Source organism: Rhinoderma darwinii, chromosome 1, assembly GCF_050947455.1.
Source record: "Rhinoderma darwinii isolate aRhiDar2 chromosome 1, aRhiDar2.hap1, whole genome shotgun sequence".
NCBI classification, from domain to species: Eukaryota; Metazoa; Chordata; class Amphibia; order Anura; family Rhinodermatidae; genus Rhinoderma; species Rhinoderma darwinii.
The window spans coordinates 25881250-25903749 of record NC_134687.1 but is presented as its reverse complement, the minus strand read 5'-3'; the positions used below and the strand labels follow the sequence as shown (position 1 = coordinate 25903749).

The window sequence follows — 22500 nt, the reverse complement described above, 5'->3', positions numbered from 1 at the left end:
TGTCAATGACTTACAGCAACGACAGCAGCCCGGAGCCCTGCGAATCTCCCAGGAAGAGACTGGGGGAGACTGCGGAGATCAAAGCCATACAGCAGACCCGGAGACTGCTCGCCAATGCCAGGGAGAGGACCAGGGTGCACACCATCAGCGCCGCCTTCGAGTCGCTCAGGAAGCAGGTATGGACCCCCCCCCTCTAATACCGACCCCCTTGTCGCATGTGTCATGCCATGTGCGTCAATATTACCGTCATGTCATGTATCCCGCATTATTAGAATTACATTGGCTGCATCATTATTGGCCACAGAGCTTGCAATCTAATTTGTATCCAGGTATAGGAAGCAGCATTATTGCAGTATCGGGTATAGTCCCGATTACACGTCATGTAGTCTGTTATAGGGCACTAGCCAACAGAGTTTACAATCTAATCTTGTGTATCGTTGCTGTATTGCTGTAATACCAAGTATGGCCAGCAGAGCTTACAATCTACTGTTGTGTAGAGGGTTAGTGAATGGGGAATAACACCCGATATAGATACAAAGATTTAACCCCTTAAGATAGGGGTACGTGCCTCCATACACTGATACACTGTCACGCAGCTCGAGAGGTCAGCTGTCAAAATGTGACCAATGGTCACTGGGTAAGAAAAAAAGAATCTGGCACCAGCTCTGGAAGTTTGTTTCGTGCCGGTCTGAACTCCGCTTGTAGGAAACTTGGTAACACCAGACGGTTGTATTTTACCCCCTGGTGCCAGCGTTATAGGGTTGCCATTGGGGTGATGGTAATATGGGTCATGCAATGGGCGATATCGAATGATCAGACTGGTAATCTGTGCAATAGGATTCCCTCCAACCAATGGAAATCTGTTCCAATATTTAATGTATATATTTAAAGTCTGCGTATATTCAATCATTTTTTTTGCAACTAGAATTAATCTGCAAGAAGAAGAAGCATAGGAAAATAGATTTAGTAATATTAAGTATAAGAATGCTTTATTATGGGGCTGCAGTACCACACACCACCTATATATAAGAGTGGCGCTGTTTTGAGGCGATTCAGACCTTGTGTTACTAATACTGAATAACCCCTTTAAATGTTGGATATTCAGCCGATCGACTGTGTAGCGTTGTTTACATGGGAGGTCTCTGTGCCCCCTCAGACTCCCAGCCCTTTACTGCTACCTAATTGCCTGCCACTTCTCCACTTTTTTAGTAAGATGCCACACTTGTTGGTAAATGGGTGCAGAGGGTAAATATCACATTGGTCTTAGATTCTGTATACTGTTATATCATCGTCTCCATTATATAATCACACATTCTTGTAAGGGCCCATATAGCGATGACTGGGGAGGAAAGGTTAGAGGTCGCTGTTCATCTGTCATTGTGGTAGATAACTTGATCCCGCTGCCAGCACTTTCTGTGTATGGAACTGACATTGACAACCTGATGGTGACCAGATGGTGCGGAGCTAGGACTCCAGTCCCTGACAGGCAGAGTATGGTGTGACTTCTAGTTCCAGCTTGTAACTCCTGGATTAGATACCTGTGGTTTACAGCTGCTGCAGTTGGCAAGAGCTTCACTGCTGGGGTATTTTTTTACCTGTCAATCGTGGGAACAGAGTTGTCAAGGTTGTCAGACCCCCCCCCATTTAAAAACCTATAGGTACTTTTATATGAGTCATCCTCTTCTGTCAAATCCTATTCAGCGATTTAATAATTCTATCTGTTTTATGGAAAGCTGGGTGACAACCAATATGGCCTCCAATATAGCTGTCACAGGGGGTTGTCACCCAGCTTTCCTAAAGCCCTAAACAGAAAATCGGCCACAATATGCAGGGATATATCCACGGCTCCTTAGTTGGCACCATTGCTGTTCAGGAGCCTGGAAAAGCTGCATGACAACTCCTGTAAGGGCTCTTATGGTGGGCAGGGAGTGATGAAGAATGGGGGGGGGGGGTGTTCAGTGGGTAAAACTGAAGGTCTGTTTAGGGACAAATGCCCCTTTAGGACAAAAATACATTTTTGTTGGTGCCCGCAGCTACGCCGCTCATTCAGAAGTTGTCAGGGACGGTCAGACTCAGTAGTTGCGGTTGAGACTTGGCGCGCTGGTACACCAGGGGATGCCAGGTTGTGTTTTGTGGAAATATTGGTACAATTTGTTCTCGGAAGAACTCCGGGTATTTCAATATTTTTTACTTTTCACGCAGAACCAGAATGATCCGTTTTCATAGATCCAGTGTTATGTCGGGTTAATATCCTTCCTTCTAATTGTCTTATATCGGAAAACGTAACCTATGAATTCAGAAAATATCATCATTTGGGACCCAACCAATTACTAGAATGTTGGGGCCCCTAGGACTTTGCCGATCTCTGTGGCCCTTCAGCTTTGATTTTTAATCATATGACATTAAAGAGGACCAGCCGGCTCTCCTGACTTATCTGTTTTACTAAATACTTGTATTCTATATAAAATAAAAATTTTGGAGCTTCTTTTCTTAGAACTCTGCTATGTGACGTTCCTCTGTTATTCCTCCTAGAAATGTATGAATAAATTGACAACTGGGTGTTACAATCCCCTTGTCAAAGAGGCGTGTCCCTACGCAGTCTCATTCTGTCAGCACTGATTGGACAGTGTCAGACTGTGTAGGGACACACCCCCTACTGGTAACACCTAGTTGTCAATTTATTTATAAATTTTTAGGAGGAATAACAGAGGAACAGTACAGCATAGAGTTAAGAGAAAAGATGCTCCAGATTAGTTAGTTCATGGGGAATATTAGTGTTTAAAAGACATGTCTGGAGTGCTGACAGATCCTTTTTGAGTGGGTTTGTCTGAGTTTGAAAAAATCCCCTTTTGAACTGGAAGCTGGGGGGGGTCCAGGTTGTCTAACCCGTGATGATCAGAAGATGTGTGTGTCCGGACATTTACCCTGCAGCGGCAGGGTCTGCCAGAGCGGGAGCCTCTCCTCTGGTTTATAGAAGGGGGTCCTGGGCAAGCTGCCTCCCTCTATAATGTCCTATAAGGGCATATGGACAGGGGTTGTCTATCAGGGCAACCCCCGTTCCTCTGGCACTTTCCCGGTAGCTAAGCCGATCTCTGGGGGTCCAGCTTCTGGAAGCCCCCTGCAATCCCATTTTCTGCAGAGACGATGCCGGGGTAATTATTACATGGTGCCCATCTAAGTCATAAACTTTTGTAAAAAAAAAAAAGTGGCTGCAGCTTTAGGAGTCACATCAATAGAAGGCGGTTTGGCTTTTAAAGGGATTGTCTAGTTTGGACAACCATGGTTCGAGTTGCGAAACCCTGTATGTCGAGCTAATCATGGGGGAAGGGGGAGGCCACACTGACAACTCAACATAGATCATAAAGCAAGAGGTCCTGTAAAGTAGATAATCCCTTTAACGCGGACGAAAAATCTTTTTGAAGGCCCCATAAATACAGATGTGACCCTCATAGCAAATTATTGTAACATGTTTAGTCCGGGACTGGACAACTTCCAGGTGTTGGGTAGCCACCTAGAAATTTGTTGCTAGCTTCTAACTTTTTGGGTTGTTTTTTTTTTATTTCCTGAAATGGTGTAAATGGCTCCTACGTTCTACCTCCATTTGTCCACCACCGGGGCATATGGCCTGGTCGATGGCCATACACCGTATGAGACAAAGATGGCGGCCTTGTTGGTTGTCACTCAACCTTCCATTATAAGGAACAGGTTGATGCAAATTTTCAGCTGGGGGACACCCAAGATTTCCACCATTACAGTTACCCCAGCCGTTGTCACCGAGTGTTTTGATCACCAAATTTTCTATTTAAAGGGGACATGCTTTTTAAGTTATTCTTCTTGCCACATTTATTTAACATCGTGATTCTCTGCTTTTATTAACCTAATCAATACCAGAGTCCAAAAATGCCTTCATAATGTTTTTGAATAGTCGATTTCTTGTTCTACGGGAACTTTGCTATGTAGGAGCTGGTTGGCGTTAAGTCCATTGTTCTGTCTGTTAGGACAGGAACTCATTTGGGGATAAATAGAAGATTAGACTAAACAATGAGCCGAGTTTTCATCTGGAACCTGTTACTGACCCTACAGCTCTCGTTCCCTTATTATTTATTATCAGATCAATGCTATAGGCCTATAAAATATGTGAATGTTTATTCAATAAATGTCCTAATCAGAATATAGGAATTTCATAGACTTAGCTTATCTTCAAAACTTTATCCATAATGACGACAATAAATTCCACATTTAGGCCTAGATGGAACAATTTTGACCAACCCCATTACAAATGCCCCTTTAGGTCATGGTGGGCATCAAGAAAATGGCAGCTAAACCTGAGGGTTGTGTCTAGGCATGATAACAGAGAACAGGTTGTTATGCTTTGTTCTGCCTGCAGGGGCGCTCTATGCAAAACTAGAGTATGATGGTTGCTTGTAAACAGTTATATAAACTCCATTGAATCCAAATCCGTGAAAATTAATCTAGTAAAAATGAAACCGCCCCTCAACAAAAGTTTAAAGAGGTTCTGTCACCACATTATAAGTGCCCTATCTCCTACATAATGTGATCGGCGCTATAATGTAGGTGACAGCAGTGCTTTTTATATAGAAAAACTATCTATTTTCACCACGTTATGAATGATTTTAGCTTTATGCTAATTAGTTTCCTAATGCCCAACTGGGCGTGTTTTTACTTTTGACCAAGTGGGCGTTGTGGAGAGAAGTGTACGACGCTGACCAATCAGCGTCATACACCTCTCTCCATTCATATACTCAGCACATAGTGATCTTGCTAGATCACGCTGTGCTGTCACTTACTCACACATTAACATTACTCAAGTGTCTTGACAGTGAATAGACATCGCTTTCAGCCAGGACAGGATGTCTATTCACAATCCCGACACTTTGGTAACGTTGGGATTTACAGCACAGCAAAGCTGTCATTTACAGCGTGATCTCGCGAGATTACGCTTGCTCTGCTGTAAGTACCACACAAACGTTACCGAAGTGTCGGGATTGTGAATAGACATCCCGTCCTGGCTGGAGGTGATGTCTATTCACTGTCAAGACACTTCAGTAATGTTAATGTGTAAGTAAGTGACTGCACATCATGATCTAGCAAGATCACTATGTGCTGAGTAAATAAATGGAGAGAAGTGTATGACGCTGATTGGTCACTGATTGGTCAGCGTCATACACTTCTCTTCACAACGCCCACTTGGTTAAAAGTAAAATCAGGCCCAGTTGAGCATTAAGAAACTAATTAGCATAAATCTAAAATCGCTCATAATGTGGTGAAAATAGATCGTTTTTCTAAATAAAAAGCATTACTGTCACCTACATTACAGCGACGATCTCCTTATATAGGAGACAGGGCACTTATAATGTGGTGACAGAGTCTCTTTAAATATTTTCTAAAAGTTTCTTGTAGATGTGAAGATTCAGCGCTGCAGAATATGTTGGTGCTATATAAGCAACGGGAAAAAAAATGCACCCAAATATTTACTGTATATTATTGCCATTATTGCATAGGCTCTACCCTCCATCGAAATGATGAAACTCCATGAGTTACATTCCTACCTCCAATAGTGCATTTTTGCTGTCATCTATGCAACTTCTGTGACTGGGTGACTATAGACAGATCTTCATAGCCACAAAAATGGCTGCCTGGGGCTGCAACTTCCTGCCATCAGTTGCGATAGCTAGATCAGTTCTGCAATACAAACTGCTGCTCAAACAAGTGAAATAGTGCAGAGTAGGCAGATTAAGGAGCACATGTAGGTTTTTCATTCTTTATAATTTGGGAGGAAATGCTTACCTGGTGTCAGGCCTGAGGGGGTGGAGCATAACATAGAAATTCTTTCTTTGGTGATCTTTGAATCCCTATGTGACACAGGGATTGAAAGATCACCAAAGAAAGAATTTCTGTGTCATGCTCCACCCCCTCAGGCCTGGCACCAGGTAGAATACATTGTATCAGTTTTGCCTGAAATGTGCTCCTTTAAGTTCCAGTCTATGGATATTTGATAGTATTGAAAGTCGGACAGTGTGTCTGTGTTTAATACCAGAAAAATAATAAACTCCGGAGACCTGTAGAACAACATTAAAGGGGTCATGCAAGAGGCGAACAGCAGCAGCAGGAGGTAGTCAGCTATTTCAGATCATACATACTTAAGCTCATTTCCAAGATCTAGCGGAATACTGAAATCCCATCTCGAGCCGTTCTGCGGAGTGTTGGCTGCACATTGTGTTTGGATGGGAGATCTATTCAGTATCCAAGAAGCTTTTCTCTTTGTTTTATTACAGCAACATCCCCCAAAGTGATTCCAGACTGGTAGCCAACATGTATGTTTGATCGGTAAGGTTCCTATAGTCATGGTTAATTTTCTACATACTTGAGCAAATCACGAGTAACTTGTTTTTGAGGGCAACTTTCAGCTTATGCTAAAGGCTACACCCCATCTTTAAATCAGGGTACTATGATGTAGACAAATGCGACGATTAAGGCAAAACTAGTTGCTGGTACCCTAGCACACCACTTAGTAAAATATTTGGGGTGCATTATTCTATTTCCCCCCGCCAAATCAGCATCAACTAGCTTCAGCCTGGGGTACCTTGGGTCCACCAGAAGAAATGACTCTGAGGACCACACTCCATCTATACAGAACATATACACGTCCACTAGGTCCAGTTCACACTGAGTTTTTTTACATGTTTTTTGTTGTGGAAACCGCGTCAGAAAACGCGTCAAAAAAATGCCTCCCAATTTCAATGGGAAGCGGAGGCGTTTTTTTCCCGCGAGCGGAAAAACCATCTCGCGGGAAAAAGAAGCGACATGCCCTATCTTCGGACGTTTACGTGTCTGACCTCCCATTGACATCAATGGGAGGCAGAGAAAGCGGATTTCGCAGTGTTTTTTTCCCGCGGTGCTCAATGGCCGCGGGTGAAAAATGCAGCCGCAGAAACCGCGGCAAACGGCATGCCTGCAAAAAACTCTGTGTGAACATAGCCTTTAACTTAATTGTAATTTTTGTTATCATCGCAGACACAGGACATATCATCAATAAGATCTAATTGTAATGACAGGGATAGGGAAACAGACAAGTGAGCCCTAATCTACCCGCCACTCAGTCCTTCCTACTAGCAACGACCCGCCCTAGGCGACGGTGTACAACTGGGCGACGGTCCCTACGCTCAATAAGTGCACAACAGACAAACAGACAAGGGTACACAGAACTAGGGGGAGAAAGGGGCAGTTGCCCACGGCAACACCGTGAGCAACAAGAGAAGTGAACAAGCCGAGTCAAACCAGGAGAGTACGAGGTGCCAAACGCAGAGCAGAAGAGTAGTAATCAAGCCGAGTCAAACCAGGAGTGTGCGAGGTACCAAACGCGGAGCAGGAGAGTAGTCAGCAAGCTGGGGTCAATATAAAGCAAGGACAATGGTACAAGAAGCTGCAGCAGGGCCAGGAAACCACACAAGAAGAATCACAAGCAAAGGAGGAACAGGAAAGGCAGGTATAAATAGACAGTGGGCGGGAGCTAGCTCCGTCTGGCCAGGCTCTGATAGGCTCTCCCACTCCTAAGCCTGCCATCCTGAGTGGTGGAAGATGGAGTCAGTCTCACAGACATAGAAGCAGGTGCAGACTGATTATCTATGGGCGTTAACCCCGAAGCTGTGCCTGGCAGATCCTTTACACTAATAAGTTATTTGTGAATCATCCCATAAGAAATAGACCCACCTCCAAATTGGGAAATCTTCTGCTAGACCTTTGGGGCTCAATATTATGTTAGGGCCCGGGCCCACCGAAGGATCATCAGGGACGGACTGACCCACCAGTCGGCTCAATAGAAGTCGGCCCGGCGATCAGCTGTTATCACCGGAGGATACAACATCTGGCCTTACAATGTAGCATTACATGGGACGGCAGGGACCGCCAGAGCGGAAGCTGCTCTTATATAGCGGATGTCTGTCCTGTCTCAAAGAGGGGGTCCTAAGCAGGGGACCCCTCTATGACATCTATATGCCCTCATGAAACAACCCCTTTGAAGCTTTTTCCAGGAAATAACATTGATGGCCTACCCTAAGGACCCCCAAGACCCCTGCAGTCAGCGTCCATGCGACTGTGTCCGGACGGCGCTATGTAGGGCAATCCAGTAAGCGCAGTGACCTCCTAATTCTACTGATCATCTAAAAAGAATAGCTGGTTAATGTTCTTTCCTAAAAAACCCATGCCAGTCCAGGGGGTATCAAGGGGCTGGGCAGCTCCTCTTCCCCTGTCCCAAACCTCTGCTTCGTAAAAATTTGAGAATTGAGCTTTTAATTAATTTCCAAAAAGTCTTATAACTGGTCAATGCAATGCACATAAGTGTTGCCCTGTCGTCAATTCCGATCTTTCGGGCCCATTTATATGGGACAATTTACCCCCCGACTGTTATATCTCTGCTTTCCATTGATCATCATTCAGAAAATCTTTACGTGGGTGAATTATTATTATGATTATTATTATTATTATTATTATTATTATTATGGGGCACATTGTCCTGATAATCTGCCCCTGTAATATCGGGCCTTGAAAATGACCCCCAATAGAACAGAACAGTCAACTGCCGCAACATCAAACACAATATCTGTGGGTAATAAACCCCCGAAACATGCAGCAGACCCCGGCGCTCATGTAGAACAGGGTTAAAAAAAAGCTCAACTTGTGAAAAGGTGAATAAGTTATTGGATTTAACAAGTATGAATGTTGTTCCCGGAGGGGGGGGGGGGACTGGCGCAGCCTCTCCAACAGGGGAAGGGGGGAATAAAAAAAAACATGCTCCTATTTATAAGAAAGAAAAAATACCTTTGAGAAGCCAATGACGTAATGAAGCCAGAAGTGCTCGAGAGTGGACATTTATATGAACCTTCTGGAAGACGTTTTTGGCGTCTTGCGCAGCTCAAACAGAGACAGTTCAGTTTCACAAAACGTTCCAATAGACTCATCTAGAGCGCGCCAGCTACCTCCCCGGTGGGACTTTAAAATACTTCAACTCCCCGAATAAAAATAAACTGAATGAATTAGAAGATATGGGAGTTCAGCAGCTTATTATGGAACAAAGTCGACTCAGCTCTATGCGAGATATCCCGCGCCCGCCTTATAAAGAAGCTTAGTTTTTGCCGTCGGCTTGAAAAACAGATGTCGTTTTATTTTTCTTCTTCTTTTTTTTTTATTTTTTACCACACAGTTTATGTTATTTGCTTGACATCAGTCAGAACATTGAACTACCGCAAAAAAGGAAAAAAGATCCAGTGGCGTCTGTTAAAAAGTTTAAGTATGTTAAGGGGGTATTCTAATAGAGATGTTGGGTAACAATATGGGGGTTCCGAGATTTCAGAATTAAGGAGTACTGATTTAAATGGAGAGATGACCGGATGCGATCTAGAGGACTTAGGGGTTTCCAGGGTTGGAATGGCCCACCAGAGTCTCAGAGGATCCTCCGGTGGTCTCAAGCTCTAAGACAACCCCATCTGGAGGTGAATTTGAGGCCATGGAGGTAACCATGAACACGTACTCATCTCTACTTCAAAATCACCCCAGGACCCCTTTAGTGTAGACATTATTGATGGTTCTAGTTCATTATCCAGCTTCTGGCCCTGACTTTGTCAAGGTGATGGTCAGGTTAAACCTCTGGTTCAACAGATTAGCTGAAAAGGATCATCGGTTTATAGGGCACACTGTTTCCACCTATCAGGACTATTGTGGTAATTCTTCTGGTTCCTGTTGGAAACAGTCATCAAGCTTGTTGACAGACACACCTCTAACAGCTCAACTGAGGTCCTATAATGCAGTTGTAGAAGATCTGTGCAGATAATGTTCGATCATAAAGTGTTCAGAGGGTCCCAAATGCCAGCGAGTGAGCCCTCTCGGTTATTTCCATGGTTCCCACAGACGGTACGGAGCATGCCTTGCACATTTGCGGCCTCTGCCATTCATCACCTCCCTCTCCTCCCAGACTAATTATAGAGAACGGGGGACACGGGGCCCCTACTGATCTAACAATCAGCCCTATCCTATAGGAAGGCGATAAATCAAACCTTTCTATGTAGGGCGTCTGCGTATGACGGTGGGGCATTGTAAAACGGTTTAATCTTTTTCGGCATGTAGGCGGTCTACCCATTTTGGTTTTCCAAATATTGGAGGATATGCGTTTACATTATTCCGCACATCCATTAACATTGCGTTACGTCTAGCAGTATTACCTTAGGAATATTCTTCCTTCTTTAGCCTGGCTGAATGTTAGAGCTATGATAATGGAGTTATAATTTGCAGTGGCGCCAAAAGGATCTTCCTCCTGTAATGTTACCCCTATCATTTGTTAACAACTGTCTGTTCCTGATGTAAAACTGCAGAGAGCGAGTGATGGGATATTTTGTATACAGTCAGCATGAATACAGACAGTATATACAGGGTGGGCCATTTATATGGATACACCTAAATAAAATGGGAATGGTTGGTGATATTAACTTCCTGTTTGTGGCACATTAGTATATGGGAGGGGGGAAACTTTTCAAGCTGGGTGTTGACCATGGCGGCCATTTTGAAGGCGGCCATTTTGTATCCAACTTTAGTTTTTTCAATGGGAAGAGGGTCATGTGACACATCAAACTTATCGAGAATTTCACAAGAAAAACAATGGTGTGCTTGGTTTTAACGTTACTTTATTCTTTCATGAGTTATTTACAAGTTTCTGACCACTTATAAAATGTGTTCAAAGTGCTGCCCATTGTGTTGGATTGTCAATGCAACCCTCTTCTCCCACTCTTCACATACTGATAGCAATACCGCAGAAGAAATGCCTCCCGATCTGACCCCCTTAGACTTTTATCTTTGGGGTCATCTGAAGGCAATTGTCTATGCTGTGAAGATACGAGATGTGCAGCAACTGAAACTACGGATACTGGAAGCCTGTGCTAGCATTTCTTCTGCGGTGTTGCTATCAGTGTGTGAAGAGTGGGAGAAGAGGGTTGCATTGACAATCCAACACAATGGGCAGCACTTTGAACACATTTTATAAGTGGTCAGAAGCTTGTAAATAACTCATGAAAGAATAAAGTAACGTTAAAACCAAGCACACCATTGTTTTTCTTGTGAAATTCTCGATAAGTTTGATGTGTCACATGACCCTCTTCTCATTGAAAAAACTAAAGTTGGATACAAAATGGCCAACTTCAAAATGGCCGCCATGGTCAACACCCAGCTTGAAAAGTTTCCCCCTTCCCATATACTAATGTGCCACAAACAGGAAGTTAATATCACCAACCATTCCCATTTTATTTAGGCGTATCCATATAAATGGCCCACCCTGTACACTTACGTCTTAGAGCAAAGGTCCAACTATATATTAAGAAATTCCTTTATATATTATTACCTAATGAAAGTAGGAGGAATCTTGGTAATACAGGTTCCATAAACAGCTCCTGTATTCTTTTGAATGGTGCCAGGGAGAACAGTCATGGGGAATTTTATCCCCCTGCAACTATTTTCTCCATGGACTGTTAGTAAAGGGAATGATCGAGGTAATAGTAATATCTAAGGGAAAGGAAAACAACCGTTCCTTCAAGTGTGCCAAATACAAGGTCGTTAAAGTGTTACATGGAAGTCAAGTTTGATTTAATGAAAAAAAAAGAACAATACGAAGAAGTGTTGGCGTTGGCAAGGACATGAAGCGCGATTTACATTCAGTCGTATGTTTTATGGTTTATTACAACATGGGATACAGATAATTACACCCAAAATTATACCAGACAAAGGTGCCACTTGTATCCACTGTCTCACAGCAACATAAAAAGTACAGTCTGTACTCATGCACATCAGATTGCTGTTGACGGATCTAAACAATTATCTAATATATTTGAAGGGATATCAGACACCTTCAAGGCTCTGGAATTGGATTAGTTATTTGACACAGAGATAACTGGCGGAAGAATTGCCCGTCAGCCAATCACCCTAACCACCTTCGTAGGGATCAATGAGCAGATTCAGACGAGGCGAAACATTGTGGGGGATTGGATGTGACAACAAATTTCTGATGGCTGGACTTAGGCTTGGTTTACACTGCAGCCTCTGTCAGGTGTAGTATCTTGGGGGCCACTCTTGAAACATCAGCAACTTGAATTTTTTGCCAGAGCATTAGGACATGGCACCAGTTACGGGCATGACGGGGCAAGTATGTGGGGGACTATTAGACAGGTTTGTTTATTGACCCAAGTTGAGTCTATTTTCACTTTAATGGTAGTGATCATCTAGGGCCGTAAGGTGCCCCCTGATGCTCGAGAGGCAGTTTCGACAGATGTGATTTAATGCTGCACAGGCCTTTCTATGATTGCACCAATCTTTGGTCAAGCACCACAACCCGCTCCTTTTGTGCTTATTTTAATGGTCTACTGACTCCAGGAGACATATTTTAAGTTTAATTTAGGTAATTATTAAAGAATTTGGCATGGACTATGACCAATGGTGAGGCCCAGACATCAGCATGTTCTGGGTGGTGAGACCCTAGTAGAAAAAAATTGAGAGACTGTGGTGTAGGATCACATGCAGCCCAATCCAAACTAGTATACAGACCAATATGCCCGATAGTACTTTCCCCCGACATTTCGGGGGAGAGCCTGGAGACCTCCATACACAATAGATAGTTGACCGGTCCAGCCAAAATACGTGTATTTGGCCGACATTCATATAAAATGTATGGGCACCTTAACTCACATTGTCCATGGCGAAAGTAGGAGGCCAAATTGAGCTTGGTCTCCTGCTCTCCACAGGCCCTGTAGCTGCGTCAATGTTACATAGGCCTCTGGTCCGAAAGGTATCAAGTCTTCTGCCTATAATTTTGCGAAAATAAATTTCTATATATATATATACTAATATCAGACTAGGTGCCGAATTAATGGTTGGCTACAATAACAAGGGACCTGTCCATTTAATAAGCAAACCCAAGTTGGTTTCTGGTGGAAGATTTCCTCGAGTAGTGAAACATTGCTATATTTCAAAGCCGACGGTTTGATAAATAAGCAGAGACGTCTTTCTTTCAAGTAGTGATCAGTAAATCAAGTAAAATATTCCTGCCTGCTGTTATGTCTATTTTTCTAGACAGTGGTGGTCTTAATTACGATAACACCCCCCCCCCCCCCCCAGATGAGCTACAAATATGATTGATCTATATACATCCCAGAAATGTGTACTGTTTATCTTCTTCTATTTTTTTTACAAAGCGTATGAAATTTCATCAGGCTGCCATGAGTAGGAAGCCGTAGATCAGCCCATGTGTTGAAAATGAACCTTCCCTCCTTCGAGCAGGCCCCAAGTGTTAGAAATTCTGACTGGGTGCAAGATAATGAATGGAAAGGGTTCCTCAGCTGATGGAAATGTGTCTAGATAGATGGAGCAGATGGAGCCAGGCTGGAGATACATAGGGTGCTTGATCTATAGGTTGTGTTTCTTACAAATAACCAAGTGTCTTGGCGTGACCTGACACTTATGTCAATTTAAAGTTTTCAGCCCGATGGTGGCAGCTGAACTGGAGGACTCAAGAATCTTTGTATAAGGTGTGCGTGTAAAGAGGTCTCCATACAGAGGACTGAACTACCACAAAATTGTTCTGATGCCTCAAATGTGTTGTAAGCCGGTCTGTTCCAATACTGTGCTGGTAATTTCTACAACCCTACAATACCTTGTGACAAAATAGTCCAAATTGTTACCAAGAAAATGGAAAACACCTGTTCTGATAGGCCTCTGAGTCCGCCGCACCACTAAGCAACATGAAGACCAAGGAGCTCTCCAAACAGGTCGGAGACAAAGTTGTGGAGAAATAAAGATCAGGGTTGGGTATAAAAATACAAACTTTAAACATCCAACGAAGAACCATTAAATCCATTCTGACAAAATGGAAAGACTATGGCAAAATTACAAACCGGACAAGAGAAGGCGGCCCACCAAAATTCACCGACCGGGCAAGGAGGGCATTAATCAGAGATTCAACAAAGACCAACGATAACACTGAAGGAGCTCCAAAGATTCACAGCGGGGATAGAAGTATCTGTCCATAGGGCCACTATTAGCCATACACGCCACAGAGTTGGGCTTTATGGAAGAGTGGCCAGAAAAAAAGGCACCCAAACAGCATGTGGCAGACTCCCCAAACACATGGAAGAAAGTTCTCTGGTAGGATATGACTAAGAGTGATCTTTTTGGCCATCATGGAAACGGTATTTGTGGCGCAAACCGGTTGCTTCCCATCACCCCAAGAACGCCATTCTCACAGTAAAGCATTTTGGTGGCAACATCATATTGTGAGGGCAGGGACTGGAAAACTGGTCAGGATGGAATGAAAGATCTCTCCATTTATTTCAGTCAGCCAGAGATTGGAGACTGGGATGGAGGTTCACCTTTCAGCAGGACAATGACCCTAAACACACTGCTAAAGCTGAACTGGAGGGTTGAAGGGGAAACATTTAAATGTCATGGAATGGCCGAGTCAAAGGCCTCAATCCAATTGAGAATCTGTGGCATGACTTGTAAACGCTGGACACCAACGCCACCATCTAATCGAAGAAGTTGTAGAAGTTTTGCCTGGAAGAATGGGCAAAAATCCCGCAGTCTAGATGTGCTAATCTAATAGAGACAAACCCAAAGAGGCTTATATCTGTAATTGCAGCAGAAGTTGGCTCCACAAAGTATTGACTTTTTATTAACATGTTGTGTAAATGTTACAACCAGCAGGATTGTAGACCCACTGGGCTACTCCACCGGTTTGGCTCCACCTCTAAGGGCGTTATCTATGTAGCCTCCCCTTTAACCCCTATACGGGGATCTGGTCTTCGCTGTGGGGAGGCTAACCGGTCGCTTCCTCTTGTGGTGGTCCCGGCGGAGTAGCTGCTGGCCAAACAGACAAGAAACAGGCACTGGCAGATGGTACCTTAAAGGATGGAAGCTGACAACGGATCACTGGTCACAGGTGTATAACGGATGGCTGGACACAGGCAGGTAGCATGTAGCTGGTCACAGGCAGGTAGTAGGCAGCTGGACACAGGCAGGTAGCATGTAGCTGGTCACAGGCAGGTAGTAGGCAGCTGGACACAAGCAGGTAGAAGGTAGCTGGACACTGGCAAATAACTGATAGCAACAGCGGACTGGTTACAGGCTGACCACAGATACCAAGAGTGGACTGGATGCAGGCTGGTAATGGATAACTGGATATAGGCTGATAACTGATGGGAATAACTGACTAGGTACAGGCTGGTAACGGACAACTGGATACAAGCTGATAACTGATAGCAATAGCAGACTGGAATCAGATTCATACACAAACCTTCTCTGCATAATACTAGGTTGTTCCAATATTGCTTAGGCACATGATGAATAGTAAATGTGCTTACAGGCAAGTCCTGGGGGCAACAGGGATTGGCGTGACACTAAGAACAGTGCGGACACGAGCGGGGACACAATCAGATGCTGGCGGCCTATAGGTTGGACAGGCTGCCGGGCAAGGTACAAGACCAGGTGGCGGGGATTGCAATCTGATTTGATTCAAGGTTGTAATGCAACAAAACAGGAAAAAACACCATGGGGGGGGGGGATTCTTCCGCAAGGCACTGTAGGAAGGCAAAAGTTACTCTGAGGAATCAATGACTTATTCTTAATATTACATAAAATATATTAGGTTTTTGGCAGTGCACCCTGTTAACTGTTAGCCCAAAAGCTTAAATTATCGGTATACTGGACAGACAGCCTGGATCTTTGGGAGTAATGATGGCCTAGCTCTATGGCAATCTGAATTGATGGCAAAGGTCATTGAGAAATGAATTGGTGGCCGAAATCATTGGTGCCTAGTATAAGTAGTCTAGATCATTGGTGCCTAGTATAAGTAGTCTAGATCATTGGTGCCTAGTATAAGTAGTCTAGATCATTGGTGCCTAGTATAAGTAGTCTAGATCATTGGTGCCTAGTATAAGTAGTCTAGATCATTGGAATTTTGGACAGAAGGCCTAGATATTCAGAAACTGATTTGGTTTTCTAGGTCATTGACAAATGGAATTGGTGGCCGTGATTATTAGGGAGCTAAATTGGTGGCCGGATCATTGGTGATCTGTAACGTATGGCCTAGATAATTGGTGACTGGAAATTTGTAGCTTAGATCATTATCAATTTGAATTGAGAAAAAATGATAGTTTTTTACCGCTCAGACGGTTGTAGATGTACAGTCTGAAGTGTCCATCAAGGGTTTGACCTTCCCCCAGCTAGCATGCAGAAAAAATGATCCAAATTTCCACTGGTGTGTATATCTCGCTGGTACTTGTGGTTCCACACAGAAGTGAAACTGCAGAAATGCAACTGCTTGCTGTGTATATCCTCGTACGTGATGTTAAAAATGGATATAGATAAAAGCATAAGATAAGCTCTTGTAACACGCCAAATAATGCAACCCGACCCTGGGTTTCGCCCTTCTGGCTTCCTCTGGGGCATCTGAATTGATTCATTGATGATAAAGATTTGTGTTTGAATTGCTGATCTGGATAGAATTTTCTAAATGATTGGGTATTTCGGTTAATAGAAGTCTGCTCATGGTTCTGGTGCTTCATGCCACTGACCTGACTCACGTGACTTTTCATTAATCATACATTTGGTCTATTTTTGTAAGAAGGGTTGTCAGTTTAACACATGTCCAAGACCATAGGGTCATTGTGGAGGATTTATGCTTTGCAGTTTAGGTGAAGACTTGGTTGAATTAAATTGTAAATCATTGCCTTAATCTTTGTATTTTACATAAATCTTCAACCTCCAGATGTTAGCTTCTAGATGCCCTAGAAAACCCTAGAAACAACATTGTCTATACCATAAGACTGAAGCAGTGGCTTAAATGTGGTCCATGAAAGGGACCATTTTGACCCTACCCCCCCTTGTGGGCAGAGTAAACTTGAACAGGGACTGCAAGGTTGGGCTAGGTGGCCTAAAAGTCACACCAGGGGTAGGAATGAATCCGGGGCAAGCATGCGCCAACCCCTCCTGTCCAAGGAAATATGTTTTTTTTCTAAAGGGTTCCCTCTCATCTACATACTCCCATTGAGAGAAAAGTCAATAAACTTGCCTAACCACAATGTATGTTAACACAACCTGTTAAGCCACTTAACGGTACATTAAGTAGATTGACACTAAAACGGCTTGTATTGTAACTTATTTAGTGCTACTGATACTACTACTGATAATACTATGTTTAATATGTTCTTTTTATTCCGGTGTAGGTGCCATGTTATTCGTATGGACAGAAGCTTTCGAAATTGGCCATTTTGAGAATAGCTTGTAACTATATCCTCTCCCTGTCGCGACTGGCTGACCTTGACTACAGTGCTGATCATAGTAACTTGAGTTTTTCTGAGTGTGTAGACCAATGTACTAGGACATTACAGTCAGAAGGAAGGTCAAAAAAGAGGAAGGTAAGAAAAGTCTAACTCAAAATCCCCTCGGGATCCTCTAATAACATCTGCTTCCTTTTTCTTCATGATAGAAAATTAGTCAATTAGTTCTGGGATAAAGTGATTATAGAATTCTTATACATAAAGCGCATATAATCAATATGTAATCTCTTGTACAAATAAAGAGTAATTCTATATATATATATATATATATAGTGATAGATAAAATCCTCAGCCATTTATAAATAAAACATATGATGCAATAAAAAAAACTGTAAATATTGCTTGGGTAGTGGGAACCGCTCTGGGTGCCACTAAATGCCACCAAGAGAAATTGTTGCATTCAACCCCCTGGCCAATCACCTAAAGAAAGTTTTGACTTTCCTTCCCACACATAGAAAAAGAAGAATACTCTCCTAGATGAAGTGAAAGCCCCTTGTCTAGAATTGCCTTTGTCGAATTGCATTATTGCTTGGGTGGTGGGAACCGCTCTGGGTGCAACAAAATGCCACCAAGAGAAATTGTTGCATTCAACCCCCTGGCCAATCACCTAAAGAAAATTTTGACTTTCCTTCCCACACATACAAAAATAAGAATACTAGCCTAGATGAAGTGGAACCCCCTTGTCTAGAATTGCCTTTGTCGTTTTGCGTTATTTTCTAATATTGGGACCCATTGCGGTGCCACAAAAAAAAGGTTAATAGTTGGTCATTTTGTTATCTCCTCTAATGCTGTATCAATATAGGGAAGTTTATTTCTTAGTCATAAATATTCTTTACATAAAATATAGTTTAAGTGCCCTTTACCTTAAAAACAATGTAGTTTTATATCCTGTTCTAGAATAGTTACACTTAAAGCTAGAAAACGTAGACTTGAATAATGTCAAGGTCTTCTTTCATTCTTAATGGAGCCATGAACCACATGACGGTTTCCATCGAATCATCAGGTTTCTATTGGGGTTCTGGTGTTTTTGATGACAATAATAGGGCTGCAGACTACACAATTTTTGCCATCAAAAACACCGGAGCCCCAAAGGAGTGAACACGGGGGCAATGTAAATTGAGCCTTAGAGTGATATTTTTGAGTACCTACTGTTGTCAACACATAAACCCAGTAGAGCGACCTTTTTGGATATACTCCTGATGAAGGGGGAGAGAATGTCACCCCCAAACACATTAAGTTATGAATTTTACGATCAAGGAATAAAAGGACTTCTATGCTAATTTCGAAACAGTGTTCAGACTGGTGGATCTGTGCTAAACTTTTATGGAAAAAGGGGGTTAAGGGGTAGTGGCTCTACACTTTCCCCATAAGAGTTAACCCCTGCCTCCAACACAACGATGGTGTTACTTAAAAAGCGCGGATTAAAAAGTGTCTATTCTTTTTTTTGTCATACATATATGTGTGAATTACACCCCGTAATTAATGGCGCTTTAAAATAAATAATAACATCCGCTGCACCTGGTTTTGCATGTGGAAGCCGCGGCCAACCAGATAAATGGGCACCTATGTCATACAGATCATCTCTCCAGTCTGACTCATTGAGGGGGTTCCTGAGCAGTATAACCCCCACTACTTATTACATCCATATGCCCTAATAGGACATATGTACAGGGGTTGTCTTCATGGGACAATCCTTTAAAGGCCAAAGTTTCTCCAGAAATCATGTCTTCTTCTCGCTTCTTGGATCCAGTCGTTTTCCTTGAGTTACATTCCCACAAGTAGCAGCTAATTGCAGGTTTATCTAAAGACACGTAGCCAAGAGCGGGTATCTAAAGGAAACAGCTCGGAGTCTAATTATTCAATCACATTCCTCCAGGTTACTTAACACTGAACCAATTACATGAAATCATCATCAAACCGTGGTCAAGAGGAAGCCAACTGTTCAGCCAGTTTTCCTTTCGGAAAATAACATGGGTGAATAAGAAAAGAGTGATTGATGTTTGTGCTCGCAGTATTATTACAAAAGGAGGCTTGTAAACTTCATTTGAACCTCCCAGCGGATTCTGAAATCTTTAGTTCGGACCATTAATAGGCTGGTCAGTGAATGGGGGTGGGGAGGGGTCGCTCTACCATCTTTATTGTCCCCTGGGTCTTGTTCATTGCTGAAAAATACTGTCACTCTGGATATGAAGCCATGTAATATAATCATAGGATATATAGAAAAAAGTCTACAGAACTTGGCCAGTTCCAAAGTATAAACTTTTTGGATTATTGGATAGACATAAAAACCTTCTTCCTCTAGGTGCACCCGCCATAAATACTCCTATAATATATGGCCCCGCTGGTTCACTTCCACACAGTCTTCTGTTTATAAGATTTAGGATTAATTGTAAATTCTATGATAGGAAAAGGTGCTGGATTATTTGACCTGGCAGGTTATTCTTTTTGGGTTCTGTGCTGTGACATAGTTAGTATAAATAGTGGTGCTATACATTGATTGTGTAGGTAAAATAGGCAAAAGGTTGTTTTTTTTGTTTGCCATTTTTGTGTATGTTCATCATATAATAATAGAGGCTTTGTAAATGTCTGGCCCCTAGGGGCACTGTTCCATTTAGCCATTGCTGCATGAAATGCCTCATTATCTCCGGAGGTCAAAATGGCAGCTTTCCTCTCATCCTATAATTTAGAAATTTTTTAGGGATTTATAGCTCCCTATGCAGGAAACAGTATACCAGTGTCTATCACTGTCTATCAAGAGAAAAATAAATACTATTTAGCAGTGGAGTAATCTGTTCCTTTAAATATCGAGCCTATGAGAATAATATACGGCTATCAGGCAATGACACAGACATAGGGGCTTATATCATGGTCTCACATTTCACAGGCTACTGCTTGTAGGCTACACTAAGTATGTAACCAGCTGGACCGCGACTCTGCTCGAATACTTTATTTTAATGATTTTTATACTGTGGACCACATGTGAAAATACAAAAGACCACATCCAAAAATTGATAAAACAATTTTAAGGAATCTGCTGCCAGAGGATATAACAGGAAAATGCCTCCATTTATTTTATCTTTAAGTTATGGAACAGCTGCTGGAACGGTGAAATCTTGGTCAATTTTCAAGTGGACCGGTCACCGTATAGCGGCAGACGTTTTGTGTTTTTTTGTAGCTTTTCTCTAGAAATTGGTGACATCATCAATATCATTAGTTAATTTTTCCTATTATATAGTTGTGAATTCTGGGTCTGACCATGTAAGGGTGTGCACATGTTACCCCACACGTACACTTTCATACCCAAAAAATAGACCAGACATTTGTATGTGGCAAAAACTTTGTGGCATAAGTCACTCTTTCTTTATATATTATTAACACCAAACAGTTGGGGAGCTGTACTGTGCTCCACTATCGAGTCGAACTAGCCAGCCATGACTAAAGGGTGAGTTGTGGCCACTTGCACGCTGTTGTCCCTCCAGGTGGCCGATGGTCTCCCCATCTTACCTTTCTGACTATCTGGGCCATTCCAAATTGGGGACCGGCCACACAGCATATGTCACTTCACTAACAGGCCAACTTACCCCACAGCCCAAAGCTTTTTTTGCCATGACCCATGAACCGCCACCTAAAGTGCTCAAAGCTAATCCCCCAGCCAGCGGGCTGGATTTTCCCGGCAGTCCGTCCCCAACTGTTTCCTTCACAAAACCTCCCAGACTATCCAGTGCCTCCAAACATGTGGTGCCAATTTAAAATTTCTCGCTAAGGACCCCTATGCCCTCCAGGGTCCACCCTTATGGCTTCTTACCGGGACTATTCTGGCTTGTCGTTCAAAATGGCTGAACCTGCTGTGTGGAGAGAAAATAATTAAATAATTTGGCAATGATTGAGACACAAAATGTTACCCATCTGCTCTGATTACTTAACAGTGGCCTGAATTGGATTTTCTGTTGTTAATTTGTCAATCGGCCCTTAAACACAATGGGCCGTATGTATCAAAACTATCTTGAATAAAGCGTCCTAGATTCCCACAGTAACCAATCCAATCATGGCTTCCAATCATTAAAGTGCATTGGAAAAGTAACACCTTGAATCTGATTGGTCGGTATGGATAACAATTCTACTTGCCTTGTAGTTTTCCTAAACACTCCCCATTATGTGGGCCTGTCGATTTTTGCATCTTGATGCCCTTAGGTCTCCACACATATCTCTATTGTGATCATGTTATTTATTTTACTTTTGTATTTATGTATGTCGATTTTTTCAGTTATTTGTGTTGTAGATGTTTTAAATGTCTCAGTAAATAAGGCCAGAAGCCATGACGACCCACGAAAAAAGGAAAACTTAAGGAAACTCCACTTTTCATAAAACAAATTCACAATTAAATTCTACATGCAATGTTTAGTAAGTTTGTCAATTCTTTACTTCGCCCAAGACCATCAAAGTAGGAGCTGCTTTTTCTTATCTAAACCTCTCTGGCCAATAGGACAGGGCCACAAATTGTGGACTACCCTAACCACTATGACTTCATTATGAGTTAAATTTTTCCCTCATCGCACCCCATATAGACCATCTACATTGTATATAAGTAATGACTTGTATATCACCAAGTGTTCATATATGAAAGTCTGAGCTCAACCCTATTGACTACGAATGCAGTAACGGGCCACTTTCAAAAAGTTTCTTAAAAACTATACAAGCCCGGTAACCTATCAGTCAAATTTTTTTCTCTCACGGCAACCCATATAGACCACCTACATTGTAAATAAGTAATGACTTGTACATCACAAAGTGTTCGTACATGAAAGTGTGAACTCGCCTCTATTGTCTTTGCATGCCGTAACAAACTGCTTTCAAAAAGTTTCTTAAAAACTATACGTGCCGGTAACTTATCAGTCATATTTTTCTCTCACGGCACCCCATATAGACCATCTACATTGTAAATAAAGTAATGACCTGAACATCACAATGGTCCGTATATAAAAGCGTGAACTCACTTCTATGGGCTTTGCATGCGGTAACGGGCCGCTTTCAAAAAGTTTCTTAAAAGCTATAAGTCCCGGTAACCTTTTATTTACATTTTTCCCTCACCGCACCCCATATAGACCATCTACAT

The 22500-nt window shown here is 42.6% G+C and overlaps 1 protein-coding gene across 1 annotated transcript in view; it reads left to right on the top strand.

The window, feature by feature from the left end:
* Nucleotides 1–22500, top strand: part of ATOH8 (atonal bHLH transcription factor 8) — a 38206-nt gene that overhangs the window by 689 nt on the left and 15017 nt on the right. Inside the window, exons 1-2 of the mRNA XM_075848895.1 lie at nt 1–176; nt 17274–17465. The exon at nt 1–176 is cut by the window's left edge and continues 689 nt beyond it. Coding sequence (XP_075705010.1) covers nt 1–176; nt 17274–17465 — 368 coding nt within the window. The remainder of the gene's footprint in view (nt 177–17273; nt 17466–22500) is intronic.